At 55.2% G+C, this 23890-nt stretch overlaps 1 protein-coding gene and 1 long non-coding RNA gene across 6 annotated transcripts in view; one reads left to right on the top strand and one right to left on the bottom strand.

The window, feature by feature from the left end:
* Positions 1-15337: 15337 nt before the first annotated feature.
* Positions 15338-19409, bottom strand: LOC104863522. Of its 2 annotated transcripts, none has more exons than XR_780599.2 (4): positions 19275-19409; positions 16536-16732; positions 16010-16256; positions 15338-15485 (listed from the first exon to the last, which is right to left on the bottom strand). It is a non-coding gene; the product is annotated as an uncharacterized LOC104863522 (long non-coding RNA). The 2 variants fall into 2 exon arrangements; XR_780600.2 differs by lacking the exon at positions 19275-19409 and adding an exon at positions 18884-18944.
* A 102-nt stretch (positions 19410-19511) lies between these two features.
* Positions 19512-23890, top strand: part of Ephb2 (EPH receptor B2) — a 112407-nt gene continuing 108028 nt past the window's right edge. For 3 of the 4 annotated variants that reach the window (XM_019207744.1, XM_010625998.2, XM_010625997.2), the window contains exons 1-2: positions 19512-19649; positions 22676-23360. In XM_019207744.1, coding sequence (XP_019063289.1) covers positions 19593-19649; positions 22676-23360 — 742 coding nt within the window. In that variant the 5' untranslated portion in view covers positions 19512-19592. Of the gene's footprint in view, positions 19650-19868; positions 19894-22675; positions 23361-23890 lie in introns of those variants that run through there. The other variant, XM_033767293.1, reaches the window with a different exon arrangement.

Here is a 23890-nt window from a genome sequence, read left to right as displayed (position 1 = left end):
AAAGAACCCCGCCAGATATTTGGGACCCCATCCCAGAAAGGCAGAGGGTCGCAGAGGGCCAACAGTCCTCCCTGGAGGGGCTTCCTTGGTAGCTAAACAAGCACAGGGAGGTTGGCAGCACCGTGTAAGTGCACCAAGCAGGCTCCGGACCAAGGTTCTCCTTGTCTGGGTATGTAGCCAAAGCTGGCAGTCATTGGCAAGGGCGCCACTTCCCCTTCAGGCTCCAGTGACCTCCATAAATAGGACCCATACCACCCTTGCACCAGATTTGGCTCTGAGCCTGAAGCCAAGGTGGAATTCTGGCTGCTGCCTGCAGCCTTGAGAAACAGTCTAGACTGCCAGTGCCACCTCTCAATCGTGGCCTTTCCTGGCCTGAGCTAGGCCTCCTCTCTGCACCTCAGTCTCCGCCTCCACAGTGACATGGTGGAGTGAGGAGTAAGCTGGGTCCATTTCTGATGGTACCTTAATCCTTTAGAGCCTGTGAAGCCGAGTTGCTTATCCAAACCAGCTTGTAGCTTCAGCACAGAGCCTGGTACCCACGCGGGGCCTGCCATTGAGGTGAGTGGATCGGATGCATTAGCTGGTTAACTAATGAGCACACTGGCAAAGGACTGAACCAGGTAGTGAGCGCTTGATCCTTAGGACCTTTGCACGTGCTGTTTCTTCTGCCTAGCACATGTTCCTGGCTACTTTCTTGCCTCCCACAAAGCATCTTGAAAGAGCACAAGGCTTGGAGCCCTGATCATGAAGGGCCTTGTGCAAAACTCTTGGCCTCAGGGAACCACAGTCATCTCTGTAAAATGGAGACACTAAGGGTTTGGTCCTTTGTGTGTCCATGGCACCCCTTGGTTGTTGAAACTGTGGACTGGATTGCAGTCCTCTGGGCATCTGCAGGGTTAGCACCGGCCTGCAGCTGACCCTCAATGAAGGTCTAAAACATGAGTGTATGAATGAATGTACGAACACAAGAAAAGCACTCGCCAATGCCAGGGAGGGTGCTTTGCACACCGAAGTGCTGTGCAGCAGGGTCAGAGAGTCTGGGTTAGAGAGGCTCAGCCCATGGGTAGGTCCATTCCCATGGTCCTGCCCCACAGACTTCAAAGTTGTCCCATTATCAAGCCATAGTGTTTGGCGACAGGCTTCTTTTTGAGGACAAGATGTCATGGCCACAAGGGACACTTACATCGAGGGACACTCCCTTACACAAGGGATACTCCCTTTCCTTGATGGCAGACGCAACCTCTGGAGACCCCACAGCCACACAGCCTGATAGCCCCAGACAACATGGATGTGTACGGGTAGGGAGAGGTGGACAGGCTCAAGGACAGCCCCAAATGCCCGCAGGCAATACACTTTTTACCCCACTTTTGGAACCTGAGGCCTGAACACTTGGCAGTCCCAGAATGCACCCGCATCCTCTACTTAGCTTGGGTGGAAAGTACAACTCACCCATTTTATAGCTGAGAATGCTGAGACTTGGCTCATGCTTGGATTACACAGAGCATTGTCTGACCCAGCTCTTCCCCCATAGACCCCAAAGTTTGTAGCTTTGGAGCATTTAGAAGTAACCGTACCCTAATGCAGGGTGGGTACATGAGAAGAGAAGCTTAAAAAACCCGGGGATAACCTTCAGTTGGAGGAGATTGTAGCTAATGTCTGTTCCAAGCCTGGCAGCAGGAATGGGGAGGCAGAGGCCGTGGCTAGACCATGTCTATTGCGATTTTACTTTCAGAATCTCCTAGCTGGGTGTGTGATGGCTGAGGCGGGAGGATCGCTGTGAGCTCCAGGCCAGCCTGGGCTACATACTGAGTTCAAGGCCACCTTGAACTAATAGCAAATTGTGACGGTGACTTTAGGACTGTTATGATAACAGCCTTGGGAAGGTGGCTATGTGATCCTATTTGGCCTTTTTGTTTCATCCTCTCTGCGAGCCTGCGTGGGGGAGGAGTCTCATTTTCCCAGATGGGGAAATTGTAGCTCAGTGTGGTGAATGCATTCCGCCAATGCCACACAGCTCAGCCGGGTTGAGCCGGGAGGCGGCAGCTGGCTCCAGAGCCAGTGTTGTTGCCAGGGGCAGGTCTGTGGGCTGGCCCCAGTTGGCTGCATCAACACCCACCTGGGGGGCCCTGTGGTAGACGCAGCTCCCCAGCCACAGCACCAGCCTATGCCCGTGATTCTAACGCTCTTGGTCTCGTAGGGACAAGGGGATGCTGGGACTGCTGCTTTGGAAAAAGCATCCCAATCTATTGTGAGCCACAGCCGGCTGCTATCCGGTGCCATCACCAAACGGTGCAAAAAACGTGACGGATTGCGGGAAGTGAAAAACAAAGAACAGAAAGAACGCACCATAATGTTGGCGTTGGCCACGGTGGGACAGAGGGATGGGGGGCAGGAGACTGTCATAGTGTGCTTTATTCTGCCACCTGACTTCTGCGTTTCCCGAATTTTCTTTGAAGAGCGTGCACTGCTTCTATAGTCAAAGCCCACCTCACAGAGCCTCTGGACAGGAGCAGTCTGGGGAGGGGCAAGGAGGGCTGGAGCTGGGGCTCTCGCCTTGGCTGGGACACTCAGTCCCCTGAGCCTCTGTTCCCTTATCTGTGTCACAGGGGCAGCTAGGAGTGTGAAGTGAGGAAATCCCCCCAGCCAACACTTTTCCTTCTGCCTCCCCTCTGCCCCAGCTCCCTGCCCGGCATCTGGGCTCTCACCTCAGGTGCCCAGTTCTGCCAGTGCCCAGTTGGAGCCTCTTCTCCCGGGTGATTTCAAACCCTCGCAGAATGTGCAGGCTGCCCAGGCCTTTCGAGGCTGACTCAGTGAGGCTTCTTTTTACAGAGGGGGAAACCGAGGCACAGAGCAGGGACAGAACTTGGCAGCCAGCTCCAGTTCCTCAGAAATGGGAGGGGGCATGCATGTGTCTGCCGCGCATCTCCCTCTCCATCAGCACCTCGCTCAGTGTGCGAGGGGGCAGCAAGTCACCATCTGTGTTTTCCAATAAAAGAAAATGAAAATTGAAGCACATTAAAAATAGCTCAATTGGGATTCCGCACGGGCGCTGAGGCCCGCTGTGGCAGAGAGACGCCCAGCTTGCCTGCATCCTCCCCCAGCCTGGCAAGGACGCTGCCAGGAGTCATTTAAGGCGAACATTCCTGGGGGTGCATAGGACCGGGCCTCACGCAGGCAGTGCCCCCCACGAGTGCCAAGGCCTGACAGGACCCTTAGTCCCAGTTCCCAGTTCCTGCCTGATGCAGGCCCTGGGTCCCACTGACACAGGAGAGCTGCACCGGAGCCACATGTCTCTGGGCAGACTCTGGATGGCACCCTCAATCCCCAGGACCCCAGGCAGAACCCCCACCCGCTGAGGTGCCACAGGGATGCCCCATAGCAGAGTGGAAGGCAGATGCCCTCTGGTCCCATATCCTCCTCTGCACTCCCAGGACGAGGGCTTGGTGCATGAGCGGCCTGAGGCTGCCTAGGCCCCTTCCTTCCTAGCAGTGTGACCTAGGGAAGCCACTTCCCCTCTTTGAACCCCAGTGTCCAAGTTCAGGATGATGTGGAAGTGTTCCCCAGTGGGTGTGTGAGTGGACGACGTGAGACAACAGCAAGCCCTTATCTCAGCGCCCTGCATGAACGGGAACTTGACCATGACCATGACTTCCCTGAGCCTCAATTTCCTCATCTGTCAAGTGGTACTGATCATAGTTCCTGCCTCTTGGGACTTTGGGAAGATAAGGTCCTGGGTTGGACTTGGCACGTGGAAGACACTAAGTGCACAGTAGCCCCACCCTGCTGTCCCATCCATCCAAAGCAGAGACTACAGCCCTGTTCCACATGCCCTGCCGCCGCCCCACGCCTTTCCTGGGCTGGGCTGGGAAATCCTGGGAGGGCTCCCTTCAACCACGGCAGTGAACCACAGTGTCCAGAGCTGCCAGAGGGAGTGGCAGAGGCTCCGGCAGGCTTTTCCCAGCGGTGGGAGTGAGCTCATGTGGTCCACAGGATGGAGCAGGGCCGTGTGCGCCAGAGGTGACCTCTTCGATGGGGACGGTGTCTTCCTTCCTGTTGCTGCCATCACTGATCACCATAGATCAGTGGCGTAAAGCAACTCAGGTTCATTATCTTACAACTCTAGAAGCCAGAAATCTGGATGGGCCTCACCGGGCTGAAATGGGTGTTGGAAGCCTGGTCCCCCAGGGCTGCGGGGGAGTCTCCTTTCCATGCTTTTCCAGCTCCGCGGCCCCCCATTCCTGTGCAGTTGGCTCCTCCTGCCACCCCCAGGTAATTCTCACTCTCACCTCATCTGCCATCGCCGCCACTGCCCTCCGGTGCCCGGCCTTCCTCCCCTCCGGCTCCTCCCGATTACACTGGGCCCCCTTGGCTAATCCGGGATTAGCTCTCCGTCTCAGGAGCCTTAGTTCAGTCTTATCTCCAAAGTCCTTTCTTGCTATATAAGGTGCCGTTCTCAGGTTCTGGGGATTAGGACACGGACATTTTTGGGGCTGAGGGTGCCGTCGTTCTGTTTCCCATAGACGAGAAAGCAAGAGTCTGCCTCAGCCTTGACCAGAGAGGGTGGGCTGGCGTTGATATTAATAAAATCATAATTTCTATTTACTGAGTGGCTGCCTTGTGCCAATTCATGTAGAAATTTGAGTTACAACAATGATAACATTTGACTGAGCACTTAGTATAGTCAGGTGCTGGCCTAAGTGCCTGTCTGTCTTGGTGTCATTAACTGTCAGGCTGGTACTAATTAGTGTTCCCATTCCGCACCCCAGAAAGGAAAAGTTGGGACTTGCCAGGAACCTCTGGGTTGGGAGGTGGGATCAGATCTAGAAGGCTGTTGAGCCTGCACCTCCACTGCTGGGTTGTGCCACGGGATAGGCCACGAAACCACACCTGGAATCCACCCTCAGGTTCCTGCCCTCCTGCCCCTCTATCAGATGGCAGTGGTGGGTGCCAGGGCTGCTCACTGCATGTCATGGTGGCCAGGTTGTGTGTTTCTCAGGCAGGGGCAGCGCACAGGGTATGCAGAGAGGGTGTGCATGTCAGGGGCAGAGAGGCATGGGCTGTGGCGTTTATTGTGGTGGGGATGGGTGTGCATCCAAGTCTAATTCTGTGTCGTGGTGTGTGGGGGTGGGGATCAAGAGCCTGACATTCTGGCTACTCGGCTGAGAGTGGGCACAGGGTCTCAGCCCAACTCTCTTTTCCTGAGGCTTTTAGTCCCCTGAACTGGCTTACTCACTGGGCTGTGGCTCCTCCTGAGGCCTTTGGGAGGCACCAGCACACTGAAACCTCTAGCTCTGCCCTGTGAGCAGCCTCCCTTGCTCAGGCCTGGCCATGCCCTGGTCCATCTTCCACCTGCCATCAAGCTTCCTGGACCTGGTCTCCAGGTCTGTGTCACTCCAGGTTTTAGGTCCCTGCCCTGCCACCTCACTGGGGGATTTTGGACCCTTTCCCCAGCTGCCTGAGTCTTCCCATCTCTACACTGGGCGCCCCCTTCTGCTATTCCCCAGTGATCTCTCAGGCCTCAGCCTGGGACCCTCCACCGTCATCATCTCTGCAGAACTGAAAGCAGCCCTTACCCTGAGGGGACTCTGCTGACCTGGGCAGCTCCCTGGTGCATGGTCAGAGGGCAGAGGGGTCGGGAACGGGCAGGGGTGCACGTGTTCCAGGCCCTCATCCTGAGGGAGGCTCAGGAAGGATTCCATAGAAACTCCCTGTTTCTGGTATCCTCCATCAGTGCTTCCCACCTCCCCAGAGAACTCAGCCATCACCAGCGGGAAATGGGACAGATAATTGCAACTTTAAATAAGGCCAAGCTAACGCTCCCTGCCAGGCCCAGCACCAGGGACGCCGAGCTTTGGAGGAAGGCGCAGGTGGGCTGCTGCTCAGAATCCCAGCACTGCCAACTCCCTAGTGACCCAGGGCAAGTGACCTTCTCTGGGCCTCAGTTTCCTCATCTGCTAAATGGAAACCTCTGGTGCATCTTGAGTATTAGTGGTACTGAGGAGGCCCCATAGCTGGGAGTCTAGGTTATGTTCGGAGGCAGCAGCTCCTACCCGCCCGGAGGTGCCTCTTGTTGCTGTTCTCAGCGCCCTTGGTCTCTGGGTGAGCGGGGCTGAAGATACAGGAAGGCAGCTTCCCTCGGCTACACTGGCCACGCAGGCCTTGGGGCTGAGAGCTTTGCACCCACCTGAGAGTGGGCATGGCTTCCTGCCCCCATTTCCCAGATGAGGTCACTGAGGCCACAGGGCTGTGGGAAGCGAGGGAGTCAGGAGCCCCCACCATCCTGAGGGGACCACCCGCCACACACCTTAACCCGGGCAGAGGAGCACCCGTGCCAGTGGGACGCACGCCAGCTCTAGATGCCTGAGGTTCCAGATCCAATTTCCCAATTAGAGCAGGAATTCCTGAGCCAGCTCCCCGCATAAGCAGGTCTGAGGGCTGCCCTAGGCTGCTGCAGCCACCACCAGTGCAGAATTCCCAGGGAGGAGGAGCCCCAGGTGGGGCTGGGAAGGTGAGGGCTGAGTGAGGCTGGGAGCAGGGCTGGAGGTGCCGTGGCCTCCGCTCCCAGGACAGGAGCTTGGGGAGGCCGAGGCATGTTGAGGGCTTAAACAGGCCCACTGCTCACCACCCCTCCCTGTGCCTGGGAGAGAACGCCTCCGCCTCACTGTACAGGCTGACGGTCTTCCCGCCCCACCTAGCAGCCCACACTGGAGGACCCCAGGCCCCACCCGAGCACTGGGCTAGGAAAGGGCGTCAGACGCACTCTGGAGGGAGGGCCACGGCCCTGAGGACAGGCTGCTAACTCAAGCTGGGGAAAGGAGGGGCGTCAAGAAGGCTTCCAGGAGGAGACGATGCCTGAGTTAAGTCTTCAGGATAAGCAGGAGTTTTCCAGGCGATCAAGGTAGACGTCCTGACAGGGGAAGCAGCTTGGGCAGGCATGAGGAGGCAAAGTGAGGGCTTGGCCTCCTGAAGAACTCAAGGCCTTGGCTCTCACGGGCCTGCCCACCATGGCCCAGCTTTCCAGGAGGAGGGCAAAACTCAGGCGGGGGGGCAGCAAGGGGGTTCAGAGTGAGCAGACTGGACTCGTGGCATGATGGAGGGAGGTGCCACTGAGACCAGGAGCTAGCATCAGCCCACTGAAGACTTCGAGCCCCCCTTGCTCTTGGTCATTCCCTCAGGATATGGAGGAGGGCTGGTGTCTGGAATCTGGTTGCATTTCTGGGGCAGCACTGGCCCCGAGGCCATCATGAGTGAGGGAGAGGGGCTCCCGCAATTGCCCGACTACCCCCAGGAAGTCTACCCTGACTTCGAGGAATGTGTCTCTAGTGCAGGCAGGAAGCTTCCCCTGCCGTGGATCCATAGATCCTCTACCTGCAGCCAGAAAATCCCATTGCCCGTAACCTTAGCCCCTCAGACACCTCTGCCATCCGCAGAGACTGCATGGGCATCTTCCGGTTGTGGCGGGAAGAGCACTAGGCTGGCTATCAGTCCACCTCATGCCACTGGATCAGGCCATGCCTGCTCTCACCTCAGTGCTGCTGTGCTTGGGCCTCCAAGCTCCAACTGCCTGACCCCACCATCTGCTTCAGCCCTCCCCTGAGACTCTAGATGCCCAAAAGGCTCTATGGGAAGCTGAAAGGAGTTTGGTTAACAGAACCCAGAAATCAAAATCCTTCCTCCTCAACTTACAGGAGTCTAATTTGACCTCACTGAGCCAGTTTTCTTATCTGCAACAGGGAGGCAATCCTATGTCCCGTAAAATGTTTGGAGGGCCTTAGATGAACTCAGGAGCAACGCTGGGTATTATCTGAGTAGTATCCTGCCCAGCAGATAGTAAGTGCTCAGTAAATGGTAGCCGTGACGAGATGCTGCCAAGCGGATGTGAAGGCTGTGGTTTTCTCTCACCTCCTGGCTACCCTGCTTTTCTCTACAGATGGCTGGGAGTGCCCCTCCCTGTGGTTTATGTTCCCCGGAAGCACCTTTCCTTTCAAGCCCTGCTCCTTTTCAGGCCTTTGCTGCCACCACCAGCCCTTCTGTGCTTTGCCATGTCCCCAACCCCACCAGCTCATGCCAGGAAGCCCTCAAGCCTGGCTCTGCCTCTCGGGGTATCAGGTTGGTAGGGAACAAACAGTAACTGATGATGAAAACGTAGAGGCTCTGTTTGTAAGGACAGTGGGAAATTACTGAGCAACTCTCCTGAGAAACATTGGCATGCGAGAAAATGCCCCTGCAGAGCCGTGCCTGCTCCACCGCCCAAGATGCCAGTGCAGTTGGCAGTGGAGCCCGGCGTCATGCCGTGTCTAGATGGTGCCCTGGGGTGTTCTGTCACCGCGCCCCACAGCCACTGAGGCGGGCCTGCAGGGGAGTAATTCAGACGTTCTGGAAACATCTCTGCAGCCGTAGCCATTCTTAGGAAAGGAGAGAACCTCTGCCCTGTTTTGGCCAGCTATGTGGCTGGGGCAGCCCCTGCACTTCTCTGATTCCTAGGCCGCAGTTTCTTCGTCTATAAAGTGGATCCATTACACAAGAACGTGCACAGCCAGCTGAGTCAGGCCGCCCCCTCCCTGCATCCTTTCTGCCCTTCGGCCCGGCATCGAAGGCTGTGTGGTATCTTGAGCCCTTTCTGTGAGGACCACCTTCTGCCTCTTGTGGCTCCGTGGTGGGCCTCGCACAAGCCGACTCTTTGCCTGGAGCACCCTTTCTTCCATTTCAGCTGTTCCCCTTTCCCTCCTTCCTTTTCACTGCCCATCTCCTACACAAAAGTTGGGGCTCGGGCAAGGTAGCACTCATTTGGAAAGTCTCCTCTGACCCCTGGGCAGGGTTAGGGTTCCTCTTTTGCTGGGGTAAGACGTTTGTCCAGCCTGAGATCCCCCTTGCAGACTGCAGCACGGGGGCCATTGTGAGCCCCCTCTGATCATGTGGGGCCCCATGAAATGGGCTGTGTGGAGGCAGAGGGAAGGCAGATCCAGGGGTGCAGCACAGGACCTGGGATGTCAGCCTCATCCAAGGGTGGGCTGTGGAGCTTGAAAAGCCCTTGGGGATTTCAATTGGGACAACAAAGAACTCAGCAATTGCTGCACATCGGCTGATATCTTCAGTGATGGTGTCTGTTTTTGACTTCTGGTACTTAGTTAGCATGGCCTGGCACACAGTAGGTAGGTACCCGACAAATGCGGGCTGGCCAGATGGGAGGAGCGGAGAGCAGACGTGTAGATGTGTGAGTGACAGCAATGGAAGGAAGAGAGAAAGGGAGAAAGGGAAGCTGGCTCGGCGGGTGGAGGAAGGGAAGGAGGGAGACCTAAGTGAGATGCTAGACATACGGGTGGGTGGGTAAATGGGTTAAGTGAGAGAAGTAGGTGGGTGGCAAAATGGTGGAATGATTTTATACCTGGTTGCTTGGGCCGAGCGGCTCAGTGGATGGATGGCCATGAGCTTGGGTGGGTACATTGTTGGGTAAGTGAACGGGGGGGAGTAGGAAAGATGGGTGGACACCTGAGTAGACGACCGTGGGGGTGGGTAAATAGGTAGTGGGCTGGTGAGTGGATGTCGGGATAATTCATAGACAATTGCAAGGACTAGATGGTTAGAAAGATCGATGGGTGGGCGGGTGTGTGGGTCAATGAGTGCATGAATGAACAGTAAAATTCCATGTGGCTAAATGCCTGACACCTTGCCCAGAAGCAGAGGGGTGGTCTGGGTTCTGGGATTTGAGTTAATTGTCCTTCACTGGGGGAAACCAGTGCCAATTAGGCAAAGAGATCCAGTCCCAGCAGGTCCTGTGGCAGGCCTGCTAATTGACTCCAACCTGACAGGCCCGGCCTGGACTTACAGTGGCCTGTGTCTTATTGATTTGTAATTTACACTCCACTCACATGCAGAAGGGTTTGGGGTGACTTTTAAGGTCAAACCTGCGTACGAGAGGACAGTTAGAAATAAAGTGAGACGGTGATGAGGCCGCGGCGGAGAGCGGTGAAGAGAATACCCTGCTTAGCTTGCCAGGTCTGCTGCTGACTACCCGTGCGGCGCGGGCAGGTTGCTTAACCTCTCTGAAGCTTATTTCCCCCCATCCGTATGAAGCAAGGGAGGAAGGAAGTGGGGCTGGCACAGTAGGAAGATGTATGGGTGATGAATGGATATATACTCGGGGTTGCTGAAAAACTGGTGGATAAAGGAATGACGGGTGGATGGTATATGGGGACGATAATATTTCTGCCTCAGGGGTGGGCACAAAGTAAAGGCTTTAAATCGCATCCATCCATCTGTCTGGTGGAACCAATCATGGGTCAAAGATATATTTTTTAAAATATTGCACCTGTATCAAACCCGACTTTTTTCTCATCATTATTTCCTAGGCAATTCAGTATAACAGTGACTTAACGTAGCATTTACGTTGTATTGGGCGTTGCAAGTATTCTAGAGATGGTTTTAAGTGTAGGGGAGGATTCTGTATGCAAATACTATACCATTTTCTACAAAGCACTTAAGCATCTGGGGCTTTGGGTATCCGCAGGAGCCCTGGCGCCAGTCCTTCAAGCATGCCAGGGTACAACTGTGCGGAATACGCGTTGGGAGCCGTTGCGACACTGGTGACTATGTCTCCTGGAGGAAATATCCAGACGGTAGATTCGTGGTGTAAGCAGGTCGCGCGTGGCTGTCCGGGTCAGCCGGGATGGTCAGTTGGGACTCGGGTCACTTCAACAGCGAGACATCCGCCAAGGCCACTGGACTCCCCGCTGCCTCCAGGGGTGCCTACCATCCAGATGAAGACCTCACGAAGAGCAGGAAGTGGCAGGCAGGGCGACGAACACACTGATGGGAGACACACGTGTGAGTGTGGAAGCCCTGTGTCCTGAGGGAAGGCTTCTCGGAGCAGGTGGCATTTGAAGTCTTGAAGGAGAGGTTTGAGCGTCCCAGGCAGGTGAGGAGGGTGGGGGGTATCGCAGAAAAAAGGCACAAGTAACTCAGGAGCTTTCTGCAAAGTGGGCTCTGTCCAGTGGGCAGAGGGGACACTTGGAATAGGCTCTGCCACATCTTGGTGACTCGGTGTGTCACTTTCCTCTCCTCTCCTCAAAATGACCGCGGCCAGTTTCCTCCCTCGCCAAGTCACATTAGGGTCTCATGGGACACAATAGTGCAGTACTCAGCATAGTACCAGGTGCACAGTACGTGCTCAGTGATGCCAGCTGCTGTGATTATATTTTTATTGCCTACTTGGTAAGTGGGAAGAACGTAGATTCATTTAAATAAAGACTTTACAAATTAAAAATCACTGCGCACATGCTGGCCAGGAGGGCAGCCTGATGTGTCGGGAAGGATCAAGTAAGGCTATAAGCCTGGGTTTAATTTCTGACTTACTGTGTGACCCTGGCCAAGTCACCTAACCTCTCTGAGCTTCCATCTCCATCCGTGTAAAATGGGACAGGTAAAGGCTTCCCCTGGGGTTGTCGTGAGAACTGAAGGAGCTCTTAGCATGTCCAGAGCTTCCTATCATCCCTGCCTCTCTCCCTCCCTCCCCAGTGAGTCCTGGTGTTCATTTACCACCCACCCCATCCCCCAGCAACCCCGTCCCAGACCCCCATCCATCATCCTGTCCTTTGTGGAGGTTAAGTGGGTCCCCAAGCAGCGAATCCAAGCTCCCCCAAAGCCCTAGCTGCACAATGCGGCCCGCTGTTAGCGAGCAGCCCGGCTGGCCCAGAGGATTGGGTTTCAGCCCAGGCGGCCCTCGCTGGCGGATGCCCAGGCCAGCGGCAGGCAGGCGGGGACATAACGGAGGAGCCGGCGTCACGGGGACTCCTCTGCCGGGCCTGAGAAAACACAAGCAGGCTCCAGGCAGGCAACCGAGGCAGAGGAGGGCCTCTGACAGCAGCAGGAGGACAAGGAGGAGCATAGCTGCAGGCCCTGGGGCAGAAGGATTTTACATTAGCAGGGTCCCCTCTTGCCGACCAGAGGGCTGAGCCAGAAAAACCACCGGCTGCCTGTGGCCAATTTCACTTTAGAAAATCCACAACCTCCCTGGAGCCAGCCCGAGGCACCTTGGACATTGCCACCCCAGCTTGCCTTCCTTTGAGCCAGTGAGCATGATATCATCAGAGGAGAGGCCTTGAGAAGCCAGGGTTCAAATCCCAGCTCTGCTTCTTCCCGCTGTGTGGCTTTTGGGCAGATCTCTGAGCCTCTATGGCTCAGTCTCCTCATCTGTACAATGGGGTAACAGCACCAGCTTTTTCCAGGCTGTGTGGAATATTTATCAGGGCCTGACACCGCAGGCTTCGGTTGATGAAAGAAGTGATTTTGTTCTTCCTTTCATGAGACAGTGTGGCCTGGAGGCTTCTGCGTGTCCCATGTGGCCTTGCAAGAGTCCTTGATCTCTCCTTGCCTCAGTTTCCCCATAAGCTTGCTCTGAGATGTCAGTGAGAAAACACTAATGAAGGGCACACCTGCCCACAGGCAGCCTCCACAGAGCCAGCTTTGTGTGGCCTGGTCCTTTACATGATGTAAAAACTCTTTGCACCCGATGCCTCCTTGCGTTCTCAGAGCAATGCTGTGGGGACCATGGAGCAAGGATTTCGGCATCCTCACTTTACAGATGAAGAAATTGAGGCTTGGAGATAGAAGTGACTTTTCTAAGCTCGTTCATGGCCTTTCACTTTACCTCCCGGATCCTGCCTGTTGCCTCCCCCTGGAATTTCTCATTTGAACCACGGAAAGAGTGCTGTGGCTCCCAGTCACTGATAACCCAGGTCGGGTCCCAGGCCACCAAGCCATGGATGCCATCCAGGCCTGGGTCTGGGTTACCTCAGCCCCGGCAGCGCAGAGAGAGTCGAACAGGAGCTGCTGACCAGGGTCCAGAGCAGCATCTGCCACTTGGATCCCATGCCAGGCTGATGTGCTGCCTGGGCTGTGGGCTGCTGGCCAGTCTGGGTGCAGACCGTGTCATTGCCCTCCCGAAGAATCCTCCCCCAGTTCCCTACTGCCTGTGGGACTGGATCCAACCTCCTCAGCCCCACGTTCATCTGAGGTCCTTCCCCTTCAGGCCCTTCCTATAAGGAATCCAGGAAGGATTTGTTCCCCCTGCAGGGGACATGTAGCCCAGAGCCCACCGTGGAGAGCTGTCCTCGGGTTTAGTGTCCTCCACCCATCCTTGCATCCAAGCTTCTGCCTTCGATTCTGCTGTGACTGAGCCTTTGTCCCCCTTTTCTGCTCTGAGCCACCTTTCCCATGCCCTGGACCCCTTGCGCATACCCTGCTTCCAGCCTGGACCAGCCGTCCCTCCCTATCCCGCTCAAGCCTGGGAGCTCCTCGAGGGAAGGACCCGCTGACCTGTCCCTGCCTCTTCAGACCAGGTGTACGCAAGGTGGAGTCGATGCTTATAGGACGGTGTGACTTTTCTACTTAATTCAGTGGGGGAGAAGTCAAGGACGGCTGCCAGGAAGAAGCAAGGAGCCTTTGAGCTCAGTTTTGAAAGAGACGTTAGCCAGGCTAACAAAGCTGGAAGAGCCAAGCATTCCAGGGAGTGCATTCTGGAAATGTCAGGTCACCATGGCCCAAGGAAGTACAGTGCCTCCTGCAAGCAGAAGGAAGTTTAGGATGGCCAGACCCCCGGGCTGCGGCCTAGAAGGTACTTATTTGACAAAGTTGGCAAAACCTTTGAAAACACTGTTGAGGGAGTGAGGATTCCATGCTGCAGACAGTGGGGCTCCGAAGGTCTTAGAATCAGTTGAGACGCGATCAGACACGGGCTTTAGCATCTTAGCCCACTGCCATATGAAGGTTGGCTGCATGGACTCTGCCAGGCCTCTTCTCTGCACTGAGCAGGCAGTGAGGAGGCAGGCACAGACCTCACCCAGAACGAGGGCTGTGGGAAACATCAGATCAACCAGACTCACCCACGTGATGGCGCTTAGGTCTCACACGGACCCATTTTGCAGATGCAGAAACTGAGGCCGAGAGGTAATAGGTTTGCCTTCAGTCACACACTAGAAAGGCTCTAGCCTGGAGAATTTATGCCCTGGATCCTTTCTGCCTTCTCTCCTTCCCCTCCTGCTCTCACACAGGCCTACTGAGGGGGGCGGGGAGACACACACACATACACACACAATGATGGTTTTCTTGTTTTGGGTTTACTTTTTAAGTCTATGGCCATGGCATCTTAAAAATAACACTGATGTGGAAACAGATGTGGGTTCACTTTCTGGCTCTGCCTGTGTGCCCTTACACAGGTTCCTTCCCCTTTCTGGACTCGGTTTCCACATCTGTAAAATGGGGTAAATAGCCACACAGATCCCTTTGGTGGTACCGGGCCTGAAGCAACATTCAGTGTCCTGGCCAGTCCTTAGCACACAGTAGGTGACCAATGAAAGCTCCCTCCTCACATCTTTGGAATGCCCACATTCTTATTCATGCAGACAAATACTACCTGTGGCCCTGGGGACTCACAGTCCTGGACAGAGCTGGCCAGGGGTGGCCTGGGCAGCAGGGACAACCGTCTGCCCCAGCCCGAGAGCAGGAGCCCGGTGCAGCCACCTCCTGTGGGCCTGATGCTAACGACTTCAGTGTGTCTCCCCTTTTAGCTCAAATATTTCTGAAATGTACACTGCTCATTCACACGTAGCTGGAGGGGCCGACAGGGCCTCCCGGCCTGTGCAATCAGGGCCTCCTGATTGCTTTCTTCTGTGCAGTCTCCAGGAGAGAGAGAGGGTTTGGGGCACCATGGAGCTGCAGCCGGAGCTGTTCCAAGACCTGAACCCATCCCCGCCCCCAGGAAGGCACTCTGGGCTGGGGGCCTTGGTTCTAGCTCTTGCCTGGATGTTGAGAATCTGTGTGGCCTCATTTTCTTCATCTACCCATTGGGGTTTTTCTTTGTCTGTTTTTTTTTGTTGTTTTTTTTTTAGGTGGGCACTTAGAGCTTCGGGGAGTCATGGCTCCTTGAACAGGAGCGGGGCTCCACAGCCCACAGGCTCAGTCTCAGCTCTCGCCGCTGCTTGCCCCACGCTTTGCCCCATCCTAGCTCCCACGAGCCACACTCTTGCTGGCCCCCTCACCTCTGCTCTGCTGCGTCCTCTGCCCACCTCCAGCGGACGCCCTGCCAGCCTCCACCCCAGTGCCGCTGCCTCCAGGAAGCTGTCCTCGCATTGGGCATCTTCTCCCTGTCCTCCCGCACGTAACCCGCAGTACGCGCCACGCATCCCACTGTGGTCTCTGTCACATCCGAAGGGTGATCGGTTATCTGTGTACGATGACAGCAGCTGCCCCGCGTGAGGGATTGTCATTGTCACAGTGGGCATGGGGACGGGGACGTTCCCAGCACTCTCGAGGCGGCTCAGTGGGACTCGGAGGCCCCCAAAGCGTGGGAAGCAGAACAGTGTCAGGTAGTCTGCAGATGAATGTTTTTAATTGTAAGTCTCATGTTTGTTTTCCTTCTTTTTATGTCAAGTGATCTTGGTTTTCCATTTATAATAATGGTTACTTTTTTTTTCTCTCTTTAAAATGCACTTGAAATAAAAAAGAGTAAGAGTCAGCTGGAGGCAAAATAGTAACTAAGTCATAGTGCAGGTGTGGGTGGGAAGGGCCGAGGTCATGTTGTCTACATGAATAACCCCAGCCTGGGCTGCCCTGAGGGAGCAGGACTCTAGAGTGTGTTCAAACCCATAGGTAAGGGTGAGGGTCTTGGGGACACCCCCCCCCGGTATCTGCCTGTGGGGGGCACATAGACCATGGGAAGAGGAAAAGTAAACAAGGACGGTCACCACCAAGGACACCTGCAACTTCTGGGGCCCCTTGAAACACCCGGGGCTGCAGAGCTGCGGGGTGGGTGGGAGCCGGAGGACTTCCTAGTGGAGGTGACCTGAGTTGGAACTTCACAGGCACAGGAGGCGTGGAGGGGAGAGGGTGAGAAGGAGCAGTAAGGGTAAAGGGAGGGTGTGAGAGATAGTGCCACATGGTCTGTGCACGGGGAGAGCAGCTTGGGAGTGGAATCGCTGAGTAATCTTGGGCAAGTTCCTGAGCTTTTGCAAACCTCCGTTTTCCGCTCCGTGAGATGGGGAGTATCCAGTACCTCCTGGTGTTATAAGGGTGTTGGTGGAAATATCTGGTTCCTAATAGGATCTCAGTGGATCTGAGCTCTCAGGAAACGCCTGGGGCCGATGGGGAGGAAGGAGGAAGTGCAGGTGGTAGAAGTCAGCTTGGCTTCCTGAACCCACTAGGTTCCTGAGGTAAAAACTGTCAACTTCAGATCCTGCCAGGAACGGGGACTTTTGCGCCTGCTTTGGGAGGAACAAAGAGGAAACACAGGGCATCTCAGGAAAATGGCATCAAGAGTGAGGGAGGGGTTCCTCAGAGGCTGTGGCCATCCAGCGAAAAGCTGTTAGATGTTGGCAAGGGTGGTTTGGGGGTAGGGGAGCCAGCCAGACTAAACTGGAGCTTCTTGGACCCACCTTCACATTCAGGGCCACCGAAGGAGCCCAAAGGGAGTGGCGTGCGTGCAAGCACTAGGTGGGCCAAAAGGTGCTGCACTCCAGCTAAAAATAACAGCTGCTACTTACGTGAGGGTCTGCACCGTGCAGGGGCCCAGGCTGACACACTTCCTCACGGTTAGTCTGTATGTCCACACTCAGAAGGTATTCTGGCCACCTTCCAGGTGAGGAAACAGCCTTAGAAAGGGCCAAGGTTGAGATGAGGTGTAGCTCAGTGGCAGATCTCTTGCTGGAGATGCCTGAGGCTCTGGATTCCATCCTCAGCGCTGGAAATTTAAAAAGGCCCAGGGTTACAAGACAAGTCAATGGGAGGTTCAAGGTGTCATGCAGAGGGTAGAGGGGTGCACCAGACTTGAAAAGCAAAGGGCCAAGGAGCTGGACACCCTGGTGCTTGCCAGCAAGCCTAGCTATTCAGGAAGCTGAAGCAGGAGGACAGCACACTTGAGCCAGCCTGGACAACACTGTCTCAAAAAATAAAACAAAAAGGACCAGGGAAGTAGTTCAGTGCTAAAGCACTTGCCTAGCATGTATGAGACCTTGAGTTCAATCCTCAAGACTGAAAAAATAAAAATTTTAACTTAGAATTTTAAAAAGAGCTGGGAGGTAGTTCAGGACTCCTTGGGTTCCGTCCCCAGTAATACAAGAAGAAAAGAGGTGGAGGGAAAGTTACCAAAGCAGCCTGGGCCCAGCTTTCGCAGAGCCAGGCCCGAAGAGGAAGCAGAGGGGGAGCCACACACTTCCTTCTTCCCAGCCACCTGCAGACTTCACATCTCCTCCTAGTGCCATCCCGTGGGTGAACCAGGCAGCTGGGTTACTTTCAGTCTTTGCCAGTTCCCGCCTAGCATGTTGTGTGGGAGCAAGAAAGCAAGGCAGTGTTCCCCCTGGCCTGGCCTTTTGAGGAGCCTGGGGTTGAGCCTCCCCTTCCAAAATACTGGGGATTGAACTCAGGGCCTTCATACTGAGCCCCAGCCCCAGCCCTTCTGTTTTGAGACAAGGTCTCACTAAGTTATTAAATTGTCCAGGCTGGGCTTGAACTTGGGATCCTGCCTGCCTTTTGGCAAGTCATTTGCCCTCCCTGAGACCAAGTTTTCATCCGTACAATGAGGACGTCAGTTCCCAGCCCCTCCTTCTCCGGACTACAGAACCTTCCAACACTTGTCCTCTGGGTCAGCCCAGGAATCTAGCCAAGGGGTGGGGCCACCTGCTTGGCGGGCTTGTCGCCCCCACCCGACCCCTTTTGGTCCTGGGCGGTCTCTCCTCTCCCTTGTCTGCACGACTCCCAGCAGCTGTTCCTCAGGCCCAGGCAGAGAGCCCGGCTTGGCGCGTCTCAGGCTGAGGCCGATGAGAGAAAACAGGTGAAAAGTTCAGCCCTTGTTCTCTCCAGGAAGAAAAATCTGTAGCCTTCAGAGTGTGAAAAGGAGCCCTTTCTTCAGCTCCAATGCTGCACAATAGAACTTCCCTCAAATTTGCCATCAAAAAGATGCCCCTGGCACTAGCTCCACCGTCCCTGGCGCCCTGGCAGCCCCCTCCCTGCACCAGCCCCCAGGGTAAAGGGGCACAGTGGCCACAAACACATGCCACAGGCAGTCAAGGGGCCACTTCTGCATCCTCTCTTGTCAGCTCAGGGGTCTAACTGGGGTCGCCTTTAGCCAAATGCTTCCTCTTCTTCTCACTCTCCACCGCCCTGGCATAGGTCACATGTTCATTACCTCCCATGTGGGCTTTCTCGGCAGCCTGGACACAGGGCTCTCAGCCCCCACCTTCTGACCCTGAGGTGTCCAGCATGGGCCACCAAACTTATTATTTCAACAGTCTAGAAATGTATAGGGTGGGAGGCAGGACACCTGTACTTCTATTCTGCCACCGACTCCCCCGTGCCTTTTGGAGGCCCCTCCCTCTCCCTATGTGCCCGCTACTCTTTCTGCAGAATGAGGTGATTGGCCACAACTCAAGTGGTCAGCATGGGCTTCTAGAGTGCCGTGCTGAGGAGCTCTGTGTGCCACAGCATGTGGGGATTGATTGGTGACGTCTGCACTGGCTACAGAACTGGAGCAAGGCTGCCTCCAATCCATTCTAACTGAGCTAGGTAGCATGGAAGATCCCACTGCGATCTTCTGAGTTCCTCTACCTACATTTTCATAGCCATTTCTATTCCCAAGTCATCTCCACTGCCACACTGTGAATGAGGGTCTTGCCATTAGCTCTTTTCCTCTTCAGGGTACCCAGCGCATTGCCCAGTACATGATCGGCGTCAAGATCTATTTGTTGAATGAATTCTTGAAAGGGGTCTATTCATTCGATGTATTGCAGTTCAGTTCAAAAAGTGTTTTAAAGCCCCCTTGGCAGAGAAGGGGTAGAAGGGAGGGGTCCTGAGGCTGGTATGGGGAGGATCTCTAGGGCCTGTGGGTCTCCTTCACCCTAGGCTGTGTGACTCCTTCCCTCCAGCCGCTGGTCCAGAAACTGATCTGAGTCTCTTGCAGCCCCAGAAGACGTGTGATAGCTGACCCTCTTCCCCCTCAGGGACGGGGACGGGAGGTGATAAAGGACTCCGGACTCCTGGAAAGAGAGACAGGGTACTCTGACAGAATGTGAGGCCAGAGAGGCAAGACAGGGTACCTGGTGGTGCTCAGTGGTATGGAATAGAGACCCCTCTAAAGCTCATGTCGCAGTTTTTGAGGATTTGACATAGCTGAAAAGTGAACAGATACTCAGAATTTAATGTACAAGTTTGAAGGTCTGGTGATGGATCCCCAGGAGCCACCCAGAACACCCAGCTTAAGACCCTTCCCCACTGGAAAAGGAGAGTACCTAGGTCAGTGAGACTTGATTGCAGGGAGGGCGGGTGCTGACCGTGGGTAGAGGTCCTGGAATTGGGACTAGAGCGGTGGGACGTGGAAAAATGGAATAAGATGATTGGCTGAGATGTAAGAGTGGGTGGGGTTATAGGGTGGAGAGGCAGGGTCCAAAGGCAGTGTGGTCTAGAGGATTAGAGTTGGGTGACTGTTTGGAGTGGGGGGGTCTGTAAGGGAACAGCCTCGAGGGGAGAGATCTGAAGGTCAGGACACAGTGATTGACAGCACTGGGAAGGCAAAGTGGTGACTCTTTGCTCTCCCCACAGAAACGCTGATGGACTCCACTACTGCAACGGCTGAGCTGGGCTGGATGGTGCATCCCCCATCAGGGGTGAGTTGGTGGTCCCCAACCCCACTTGATCCCCCAGAATGCCTTGGCCTCTGCCACAAGGCCTGAAAGCCCCTCACACTCCAGCGCCTTTCCCCACTTCCGGGCCCAGAGTCCCACCTCTCGATCCCCTATCAGTGACGGAGCACCCATTACCATGGCAACGTGGTAGATGCTTTTAGCCTTTGTCCCATGGAATCCTCGAGGCAAGCCCAAGAAGCAGACGCCAGCTCGACCCCCATTTCAAGTGAGGAAAGGGCCCTGTCACTTCCTGTGTACCCATTCTACCACAGACGCCATATCGGGTGCCTTTATACGGGTCATCTCCAGTCCTACCATAGGGAGGAACTGCCGCTCTTTTGCTGATGAGGAGACTGGAGTTCAGGGAGGCTTAGATACTTGCAGCTACTCAGTGAAGGGGCTCAGGTTCGGTTTTGGTTTTTTATGTGTGTTTATGTGTTGTTTGGGGGTTTTTTGCTTTGTTTTGTGGTGCTGGGGATTGAACCCAGGGCCTCGTGCATGCTGAACACACATTCTATCACTGACGTGCACCCCAGCTGGGGCTCAGATTTGTATCCAGGGTTGTGTGCCAAGTCCTCTCTTCCCCTTTTCTGGGTCCCCATAACACAAGGGCCCCCTCTGCATCTGTGGTTCTTATCATTGTACTTTCTTGGTTTGGGTCATCTGAGTCCACATCTGGGCTAATTCCTTTCTCCCCAGCACTTGCAGAAAGGATGTGGGGTCAGACATTTCTAAAATGCTGTCCCTGTGCCTCCCATGTGCTGTGTGGTTTGGGGCCAGTTCCTTGGTCTTTCTGAGCTCTGACTTCCTTGTCTACGAAATGGTGACAACTATCTCAAAGGGCCCTTGTGAGGTTCTCCTGCAAAGTCTCTAAGGTTGGCCCCCAACAGAGAGTAGCTATGATAAATATCGTCGTCATCATCATCATTGTCATCAGTTTTAATACTCCTCCCGGTCTCTGGGGAGGGCTCTAAACTCCACAGCCCATACCCTCCCTTCCCCCCACCCCAGCTCCTCAGCTGCAGCCCCCAGAGCTGCACCTCACCCCCAGGCCTGCGCTCTCAATAGGCAGGGCCCCAGGGTCAGGCCTCTTTCTGTGGCTCTTTCTTGTCACCAATTTTCCATCTGCGAAGGCGGCTGGGCCCATAGCCCCACCCTGCCAGTAATGAGGCCAGGCTGGGCTGCAGGGCCCCCGGACGCAATTATTTGGGGTGTTTGGGCTGCAGGGCCTCCGCATGTTAATTAGAGAGAGGGGAGAAAGGCAGAGTGCTCTAATTAAGTGCTCTAATTAAGTTCTGAAGAAGAGCAGCAGTTGTAACAAGGGGCTGACTTTGTCACATGGTGCCACAAAAAAAAATTAAATGCAATCTAGGGAGCTTCGGAGTGGCCATTGCAGGAGAGGCGGGGCTAACAAGCCCCAGTTTGGCCTCCCCTCCCACACTCACCCCTTATAGCTACTGACCATTCCCTGTGCAGACTTGGCCCAGAGGATCCGAGGGCAGAGGAACAAAGGACACCCACTGGAAGGTGGCACCTCTCCTAACACCTGCCAGTCTCGTAGTCCCATTTGGCAACTAAGGAGATAGTGGCCTAGAGAGGCTGAGTGACTGACCCCGGGTTATGTGTCACGTTGGTTGGCAGCACTGTGCTCTGGACGGTGCAGGCAAGCACATGGCTGGGTCTGGGTTCATGTGACCTGGGTCACTCAGGTCGCTTGCCCTCTTCTACTCCCTCTCCCACAGGGGGGCAATGATGTCATGTGTGCAAATCATGACCAGAAACATGACACCCGGGCCCCAGGATCCTGAAGAGAGGGGAGGCTCTGCTGTTGGGGCCCTTTGCTGCTTACACAGGTGAAGCCAGCCCAACGCCAAGGGGGACCCAGGAGAAGGAGAGGATGAGCGGCTCCCCTCAGCAAGCTCTCGGGCCCACCAGGGAACCCAGACCAAGGGGGCCGAATGTGCCAGGACCTTGTCCAGGGAGATTGTCCGGGAGGCCTGAGGGGAGTTGGTGGACCCAAGCACAAGCAGCCAGGGGATGGCCTGGTGTGAAGAGGTATAATAAGGGCGCTTGAGGGTGCCGGTGGCTCAGTGACGCAGCACTTGCCTGACACACGCACAGACCTGCGTTCTGTTCCAAGCACTGCAGAAAACAAAAACAGACAAGAAAGGGTGCTTAAAAAGGGCACAGAGTTCACCAGAGGCTCAGCCATGGGCATGAGCTAGGTCTGTGAGTCTGTGTGCAGGGACGTGGGCCCTGCGCCCTTCCCAGCCTCCTGTCACCTGGCCAGCCTTCTGCAGCACAGACTGTCGTTCTCGGTCAAGTTTTTGATGCCCAGGCTGGGATCCCATGGGTGTTGGAGCACCTTTTCTGGGCAAGAAGGAGAGAGAGGGCAGGCAGGTACCTTCTGTGAACTAGAGACCAGGCAGCTCTCTGAGGAATCCAAGCAGCTGAAAGCCCCAGAGAAAGGCCGACTTTCTTGTCACCGTAGCAGATCAATGGGGTGAAGACTGTCTTCCTCCATCAGCCTGGGAGTCCCCAAGGGCAAGGACTGTACCTCCCCGGTCAGACAGGGAGCTCCCAGAGGGCAGAAGTTCTGTCTTCCCCTGGCAGACTGGCAGCCCCCAAGCTCAAAGCCATCTACCTTCATCAGAAGGAGGTCCCTAGGGTGCAGCCCTCCATTTGCCTTGCAGGTGGGAACTTCCTGAGCTCGGGGTCTGTGTCACCTTCAGCAGATTAGTGAACCCCTGACAGCCAGAGCCGCATCTCCCATGTCTACCAGGGGTTACCAAGGGTAGGGCATGTGCTCTTCCCATTGATTGGTAGTAGGCCACTCTTACCGGCCTGGGGAGTTCCTTGGGATCAAGATCACGTCAACCCCATCAAATTGGTACCTCTGTCATCAGACTGGAGGGTCACATAAACAGAGCCGGTGTCTCCCCACAAGACAGGGCATTTCCTGGGGCTGAGCCTCTACCTCCCCGATCTGACTGGCATTTCACCCACAGTGGGAAGAGGTGAGTGGCTATGATGAGAACATGAACACGATCCGCACGTACCAGGTGTGCAACGTGTTTGAGTCGAGCCAGAACAACTGGTTACGGACCAAGTTCATCCGGCGCCGCGGCGCCCACCGCATCCATGTGGAGATGAAGTTCTCCGTGCGTGACTGCAGCAGCATCCCCAGTGTGCCTGGCTCCTGCAAGGAGACCTTCAACCTCTACTACTATGAGGCTGACTTTGACTCGGCCACCAAGACCTTCCCCAACTGGATGGAGAATCCGTGGGTGAAGGTGGACACCATCGCCGCGGATGAGAGCTTCTCTCAAGTAGACCTGGGCGGCCGGGTCATGAAAATCAACACCGAGGTGCGGAGCTTCGGACCCGTGTCCCGCAGTGGCTTCTACCTGGCCTTCCAGGACTACGGCGGCTGCATGTCCCTCATCGCTGTGCGTGTCTTCTATCGAAAGTGTCCCCGCGTCATCCAGAATGGTGCCATCTTCCAGGAGACGCTGTCAGGGGCAGAGAGCACATCGCTTGTAGCTGCCCGGGGCAGCTGCATTGCCAACGCTGAAGAGGTGGACGTGCCCATCAAGCTGTACTGTAATGGAGACGGCGAGTGGCTGGTGCCCATCGGACGCTGCATGTGCAAAGCAGGCTTCGAGGCGGTGGAGAATGGCACTGTCTGCCGAGGTAAGTGGCACAGCAGTGCAGGTCCCCCTGTAACTGCATGGAGTTGGCACTGGTGGAAGGTTTGGGCCTGGCCGCTGGGGCTCACGCTGGTACAGGGAGAGGCTCAGGACCAACCCTGAGGCTGTCTGAGGCAATTTCCTCAACAACCTACAGCACTGCTTAGCTTCCCAGAGGCAGGCCCTTGGTAGCACTTATAAGCATGTAAGATGGGAGGTATACCAGATGACTTGGGTTAGTATAAGGATAATGGCTTTTTGTTCTGATTATTGTGTGATTATTTGTGATGACAAATGGCAGGTCTTTTTCTTCACTTAAAAAAGTAGTATGGTTTCCTAGCAGGATGTGTGGCACACGCCTGTAATCCTGGCACTCTGGGAGGCTGAGGCAGGAGGATCACAAGATTGAGCCCAGCTTGGGCTCATAGCAATTTAGTAAGATCTTATCTCAAAATATAAAAAGAGCTGGTGAGATAGCTTAGTGCAAAGGCTCTGGGTTCAATGCCCAGTTGCAAAAAAAAAAAAAAAAAAAAA

This window comes from Fukomys damarensis, unplaced genomic scaffold (assembly GCF_012274545.1).
Source record: "Fukomys damarensis isolate Sample0158 unplaced genomic scaffold, DMR_v1.0_HiC HiC_scaffold_23, whole genome shotgun sequence".
Lineage (NCBI taxonomy): Eukaryota > Metazoa > Chordata > Mammalia > Rodentia > Bathyergidae > Fukomys > Fukomys damarensis.
This window is presented reverse-complemented; position numbering and strand designations above follow the sequence as displayed.